Source organism: Mus caroli, chromosome 8 (genome assembly GCF_900094665.2).
Source record: "Mus caroli chromosome 8, CAROLI_EIJ_v1.1, whole genome shotgun sequence".
Classification (NCBI taxonomy): domain Eukaryota; kingdom Metazoa; phylum Chordata; class Mammalia; order Rodentia; family Muridae; genus Mus; species Mus caroli.
The window spans coordinates 82,959,070-82,966,154 of NC_034577.1; the positions used below are offsets into that span (position 1 = coordinate 82,959,070).

General features: G+C 47.8%; 1 protein-coding gene across 2 annotated transcripts in view; it reads left to right on the forward strand.

Moving 5' to 3' along the window:
* Positions 1 to 7,085, forward strand: part of Fto (FTO alpha-ketoglutarate dependent dioxygenase) — a 350,246-nt gene that overhangs the window by 99,183 nt on the left and 243,978 nt on the right. For both annotated transcript variants that reach the window (XM_021171161.2, XM_021171162.2), the window contains exon 3: positions 1,416 to 2,034. In XM_021171161.2, coding sequence (XP_021026820.1) covers positions 1,416 to 2,034 — 619 coding nt within the window. The remainder of the gene's footprint in view (positions 1 to 1,415; positions 2,035 to 7,085) is intronic.

A 7,085-nucleotide genomic window follows, 5' to 3' on the forward strand; every position in this document is an offset into this window, starting at 1 on the left:
TAGCAGCCTTTGGATGAAGACATAGAACTCTCAGCTCCTCCTGTGCCATGCCTGCCTGGATTCTGCCATGCTCCCACCTTGATGATAATGGACTGAACTTCTGAACCTGTAAGCCAACCCCAATTAAATGGGTTTTTTTGTTTTTTGTTTTTTTGTTTTTTGTTTTTTAATAAGACTTGCCTCGGTCATGGTGTCTGTTCACAGCAGTAAAACCCTAACTAAGACAGCTGGGGAGGTGGAGACCGACCGATTCCTGTAGCTCACTGGCCAGGTAGCCTAGCCAATCAGTGAGAGACCCTGTCAATGCGTGATTACCAAAGACAGCTGGCCTTGATCTCTGGCTTCAGCACACATGTGTACACAAGTGCACACGAAGCAGGATGCACACATCACAGGAATGAGCATGTTACCCCCCCCCACCACCATGTGTGAAGTCCTGAACAGCACAGTGGTCTGAGGACAAGCAAGTGGGTTGATATCCCTTAGGCTTTCTTTACAGGATTCAGCCTAAAACTGAGAGGGAACAAGTCGGATTGCTTTACAAGGACAATCAGAAATCCCGTGCAAAGGAGAAAGTGGCTCCAGGAAAGCCAGAGCCGTCCTGAGCAGTGTCCTTGTGTGTTTCTGGGTTAGTGGGTGGGGTGTGTGTGAACACCCTCTCCCATGACTGCCTTTTGTAGAATATTCTGGGCACTATTATTCTAGTCAGGAATCAAGTTGTCATGGCTCCTGTGTTCATAGAATTTCCTGCATTCTCTTCCTTCCAGAGAGGTGAGTTTTCTTTAGGTGACTATGTTGGACCAGAAGCCAGTTTGCCCGTAATTGGAAAGGGTTCAGTCAGACAGTTAAGATCACTCCCACTGGAGCCAGCCAGACACTGAAGCCCAGAGGCTTCAATCCTGGCCTAACATTTACCAGTGTGACTTGGGGCAAGTTTTCAGAGTTCCTGAATGCTTCAGGGTTGGCTCTGTAAACTGGAGCTGATAGTCTGTGTCAAGCTGTGAGAAATGAGCTAGTCTGAGCGAATCAGAACCCCTGGCATGAAGTAAACACTTGACAATAATCAGTTCATGAATAAAATTTTATTTTCTGTGAAGCCGAAGGCCTTAAGGTTTGAAGGAGGGGAGAAGTGGGCCCAGGAAGCCTGAGAGAGCAAAGGCCAGTTATTCTCACTTTTTGTTTGTGTTGAAGATTATTAGTAGTTAGAGCTTCAGCCTGACAGTGCTCACTGGCGAGTGTATGGGCATTGGTTTTGTATAAGGTTTGTTTTTTAGACTGGCAAGGTAAGAACCCTGCTGGGAAAAAGTACTGCCTAGTTTAGTTTCTCCCTGTACTCTATAAAAGAAAGCAGACTATTGGAAATGAGAAGACGATAGCCATGCATAACTGTCTTCCCCTCTTTGGTTTTATTTTAGTGGCAGCTGAAATACCCTAAACTGGTTTTCCGAGAGTCCGGCAGCATACCCGAGGAGCTGCACAAGGAGATCCCTGAGGCCTTTCTCACACTGCATAAGCATGGCTGCTTGTTTCGGGACGTGGTGAGGATCCAAGGCAAAGATGTGCTCACCCCAGTGTCTCGCATCCTCATCGGGGACCCAGGCTGCACCTACAAGTACTTGAACACCAGACTCTTCACGGTGCCCTGGCCCGTGAAGGGCTGCACTGTCAAGTACACAGAGGCTGAGATCGCCGCTGCATGTCAGACCTTCCTAAAGCTCAATGACTACCTCCAGGTGGAGACTATCCAGGCCTTGGAAGAACTGGCTGTCAGAGAGAAGGCCAATGAAGATGCTGTGCCACTGTGCATGGCAGAGTTCCCCAGGGCCGGCGTGGGGCCGTCCTGCGATGATGAAGTGGACCTTAAGAGCAGAGCAGCCTACAATGTGACTTTGCTAAACTTCATGGATCCTCAGAAGATGCCCTACTTGAAAGAGGAGCCCTATTTCGGCATGGGGAAGATGGCGGTGAGCTGGCATCATGATGAGAACCTGGTGGACAGGTCAGCCGTGGCAGTGTACAGCTATAGCTTCGAAGGTACAGTCTGCTCTGGGGGAAAGCATGTTCGATGGCAGTGTGACCAGAGCCACTGAGGCTCTGAGGATGAGTAAGCACACACGTGTCTGTGTGTTGGGTGTTCTTTCCTTTTCTGGCCTGTCTCACCAGTATATCTGCAGAGCACCCCTCTCCCCCATCTAAATCTTCTCTAGCTCATTGTTCCATCATGCGCAGAATACTTCTGTATGTAAGCACCGCTGTCGTTTTGTCTTCCTGATGCCCAGGAGAGCAGCAGTTGTTGGATCCGTGCAACCAGTTGCGGCTCTGTAAAGCTCAGGTTAGACTCTTCAGTCACCACAATTAGTTTGCCGAGAAAGAGCCAGGGAAACAGGAGTCTGTCAAGTCGTCCTCAGTTCTCACAGGTGCACATTCTTAACTTGCCAAAATGCTTTATTGGGCCTGACATCACCATCTCGATTGTCGTTATTTGTCAGGTATGGACTTGTTCTTGGCTTCCTGTCATTTTTATAAGACCCTGCTTGGCAGAAGCAGTTAAATGCCTCCTGTAGGCAGACAGGCCAGTCTCCTTGCCTCTTCTAAGGTTCCAACGCCGTCGAGCAGAGAGCTGGAGCTTGCCGACTTGGCTGACCTTGCCACCTTTTCCTGCTCTCGTTTCTGTGTGTCTAGAGTCCCAAGAGTGTCTCAGACGTTTTTTATTACCTGATTATTAGACAAAGTAATAAGGTATTAGAACTTCCTGTGCAAACCAAGAGTGCTAAGTCCTTTGAAAGAACGCACTAGCCCTTTTAAGGTCACTGTTTTCTGACAGTTCCAGTTGCTTTGTCTGACATCTGTTGTTGTAATTTGTTTTCTGTTTGCTTGAATGACTATTTTGGAAAAATTATTTAAGACCAAAAAAAAAATCTGTCTCATGGCACTCTTTTTTTTTTATTACATATTTTCCTCAATTACATTTCCAATACTATCCCAAAGTCCCCCATAGCGCCCCCCACTTCCCTACCCACCCATTCCCATTCTTTTGGCCCTGGCATTCCCCTATATTGGGGCATATAAAGTTTGCAAGTCCAATGGGCCTCTCTTTCCATTGATGGCCGACTAGGCCATCTTTCGATACATATGCAGCTAGAGACAAGAGCTCCAGGGTTCTGGTTAGTACATCATGTTGTTCCAACAATAGGGTTGCAGATCCCTTTAGCTCCTTGGGTACTTTCTCTAGCTTCTCCATTGGGAGCCCTGTGATACATCCAATAGCTGACTGTGAACATCCACTCCTGTGTTTGCTAGGCCCCGGCATCGTCTCACAAGAGACAGCTATATTTGGGTCCTTTCAGCAAAATCTTGCTAGTGTATGCAATGGTGTCAGCGTTTAGAAGCTGATTATGGCACTCTTAAATGTCTTCATTTTTCTGGTCTCGAATTTGTCCTCAGGATAATTAGTATCTTTTCTAAATTTACCCTGGGCTTTCAGTCCAAAACAAAGAATGAGATGAATGGTTGGAAGTCACCAGTTTCAATGACGTCTCCAGTAGTAACGGCAACCTAAAAGTCCACTGATGTAATTCGGTGCCATCTGAGGGACGAGCCTGTGTCCTCTGACCTCAGACATGGCCCTGCTGGAGACGTGAGAACTCCACAGGGAACAGTGGGATTGGTTAGCTCTTCCTGAGATGGCAGCTCTCAGAACTCACCGCAGTGCGTGGCTGCAGTGTGTGGCTGCAGTGCATGTGGTAGCCCAGGCGCAGGCGTAGGCGCAGGCACAGGCGTAGCCATAGCCGGCCATAGGGCTGCCTCTATGTACTCCTTGCTGTCCTGTTTCCAGGCTGCAGTCTGATGGCTCTGCTGTACTTCCCTCTCATGAGAAAGGAGGTTAAGATGTTAACAGGTAATAGCATCTATGAAGCATCTGTGATGGGAAGTAGTTAAGACTGGGGAAGGGTAAAAACGCACATTGTACAGACATAGAATTGTTGGGCTAGTGGAATGGCTCAGGGGTAAAGGTACCAGAGGGACCCACAGGGTGGAAAGGAGAGAACTGACTCCTGCAAATCATTGCCCTCAGATCTCTATCTATAAAGGTTCAGGAGCATGCGCACGCGCACGCGAGTACACACACTCTCACTCTAATAAATTCATGGTAAAAAGCACTTTTAAAGAAATATTTTGTCTTTTTTTTTTCCTCCCCAGAGCTGAGGACCGAACCCAGGGCCTTGCGCTTGCTAGGCAAGTGCTCTACCACTGAGCTAAATTCCCAACCCAAAGAATTATTTTCATGCAAAATAATAGAGACTTGCAGAAATCCAGTCTGTAAGAGCAGAGAGGTGTGATTCCTTTGTTCTCCTAATCTCCAAGATGCCCAGGCTCTATCAGATAATAGTGAGAGCCCTTGGGGGTTCTTCCCAGAGCACCTGCTGTGGCCAGACACTGTCAGCACCTCATGTGTTTTAGCCAGTTTCATCTTGTCTGCAATACCCAGTGACTAATGTAGCCGGGAAGCACTGTCATGCCCCGTGGAAAGCTGTTTTGATCAGTGGCCACATACGTGACGTTAGCTCTCTAAACTTGTAATGGATCTGAAAATTGTCTATTATCTAGTGACTTTGTAATAGCACAGCACAGTGAGTTGCTAAGTAATGCATGTGAGCAGCCTATGATGCCGCCTTGTACGGACAGCATATCCTGTCATGTCCAGCTACCCAGGGAATGGGCAGAAATGATTGTGTGCCACACGAGTTTACTAGGTGATCTTTCTGTCTTATTGTTGTTTTAGTGTGTGTTCCTTGTAAATATTAAGGAAGTCACTGTAGCGTTCTATGCCGTAAGTGTGCAGTAGCTTTATCTACCTCATATAGACACTGTCTCTTGAGGGCATCAAGAGGCCGTATGAAGTGATTGGCTTGCTTCATCTAGGCCTGGCTGAGTTCACTCAGTATTGTTTCTACAGGAATAAAATTCCCAAGGATGTGATTCTCAGACTACATCTGCATTGTTAAGGGATGAATAGCAGTCCTTGGACTGTTCCTATTATCAGATGAGGAGACAGGGTACTTGTTGGTCATGGCGCAGCTAGTGAGGGCAGGGTTAGGATTCAGGCGGGAGGCCTTTGGCCTTACAGGGTCGCTTCCTGAGCTGAGTGGTTTCTGAGCCTGCATCTGAGGCCCATGCTCCATCTGCGCAGTACAGTGCTTCAGGAGTGTGGGTTTAAAGTGTTGGAATGTCCAGCTTCTAGAGAGGTCAAGGGAATGTTCGGACAGCCTTCCCTTCCAGTGCTGACTTCTTCCCTCCTCCCTTCATCTGGGCTTCTCCTCCATGCACACACTTTCCAGCACATACACTCTGGGGACTCGGGTGGGCTGGATGTATATATTCTGTGAAATGGAGCCCTCCTCTACCTTCTATATCTGTGTGGTTTAGAGTCAGTTGGTGTGCAAACCAAGGGCCTGAAATGTCCCGGTGGCTGTATTTCTTCCAAGTGACAAACGGTGTGTGCAGTTCTCTGGCCTCTACATCTTCACTAGAACTATGGTAAGGGTGGACTTAAAGAGAGCTTGGGTTCAAGTCCTGTTTAGGGCCCAGTAGGGCTAGAGAAGTTACAGCATGTGCAAATATCTCTTCAAAGGATTCATTGCTAAAGATGTTAGATGCCCTGGACAGTGTTGGGACCCCAAGGGCATGTCACATCTTTCCTTGTCTTGAAAGACTGGCTGAGGTCAGGAGTACTCTCGAGATTACAGTTGTGGAGTGATGCCACTTTGGAACTGGAAGAGACTCTCAGAATCACTTGGTTCTCGCCTTCACGGGGAGACAGGAAGCAGGGCTGCAGTTGCGCAGTGAGGGGCACCAGTCAGAGAGTGCAGCTTACCCATGGAGTGCTTCCCAAGGTGCACTGGGAGTTCAGCTCAGAAGTGATTATTTCCTGCTAAACTTGCATGAGCTGCAGCTTAAGGCCTTTGTGGACTCGTTCTCACTGCCTTTTCCCAGGGAGTCTCCTGCATATTTAAACTGAGCTGATCATCGCTCTCTGGTCTATTTTCACGAGAAGAAGTCATTGAGAAGTAATTTGTATAGGATACGTGTAATTATATTCTAAATTCATTGGACTTCACATGAATTTCCTGCTAATAGATATCTCTAGAAGGAAGATTGAAATGGTACAATTTTTAATCAGGAATGGCTTTGGGGAATCATATGTAAATAGGCAAAGTATTTGATTTTCATATATTTCAGGCTTGGTGGCAATTGCTTGTTACTCCTAGTTATGAAAAATGAAATTTAACAGGGATGGCATTCAGACTTATAGTTAATATTGTCCAACATCTTGTTCTTTGATTGAAACTCCTTCAAAGATGCCACTCAGACTTTAGCTATTGGTTATCCTTCTGTGCGGGAGTACACCTATGTGTGCATGCATGCATGCATGCATGTGTGTAGTGTGTGCAAGTGCATTGTCAGAGGTTTGGTTCTTTAAAAGCCCAGTTATGTTATGTGAATATGTTTGTTTTTTTTTTTTTAATTCCAGACTTGGGATATGGGGATGCTTCCGTTTGTCCACCACAGCTACCTATGATTGTCTCCTGCACTAACAGGGGTGTTATCTTTGCCAGCGGCAGATGGTTTAATTCTGGGAGACTCTGGAAAGGGAATAAATGCCAGAGAGGGATAGGGGCTCTCTGAAGAAGGTGGCAGCTGTTTGTCCTGCTGCTCCTGCTCCTGCTCCTGCTCCTCCTGCTCCTGCTCCTCCTGCTCCTGCTCCTCCTCCTCCTGCTCCTCCTCCTCCTGCTCCTGCTCCTCTTCCTGCTCCTGCTCTTCCTGCTCCTGCTCCTCTTCCTGCTCCTGCTCCTCTTCCTGCTCCTGCTCCTCTTCCTGCTCCTGCTCCTCCTGCTCCTCCTGCTCCTCCTGCTCCTGCTCCTCTTCCTGCTCCTCCTCCTCCTGCTCCTGCTCCTGCTCCTCTTCCTGCTCCTGCTCCTCCTGCTCCTGCTCCTCCTCCTCCTGCTCCTCCTGCTCCTCCTGCTCCTGCTCCTGCTCCTCCTGCTCCTGTTCTTCCTGCTCCTGCTCCTGCTCCTCCTGCTCCT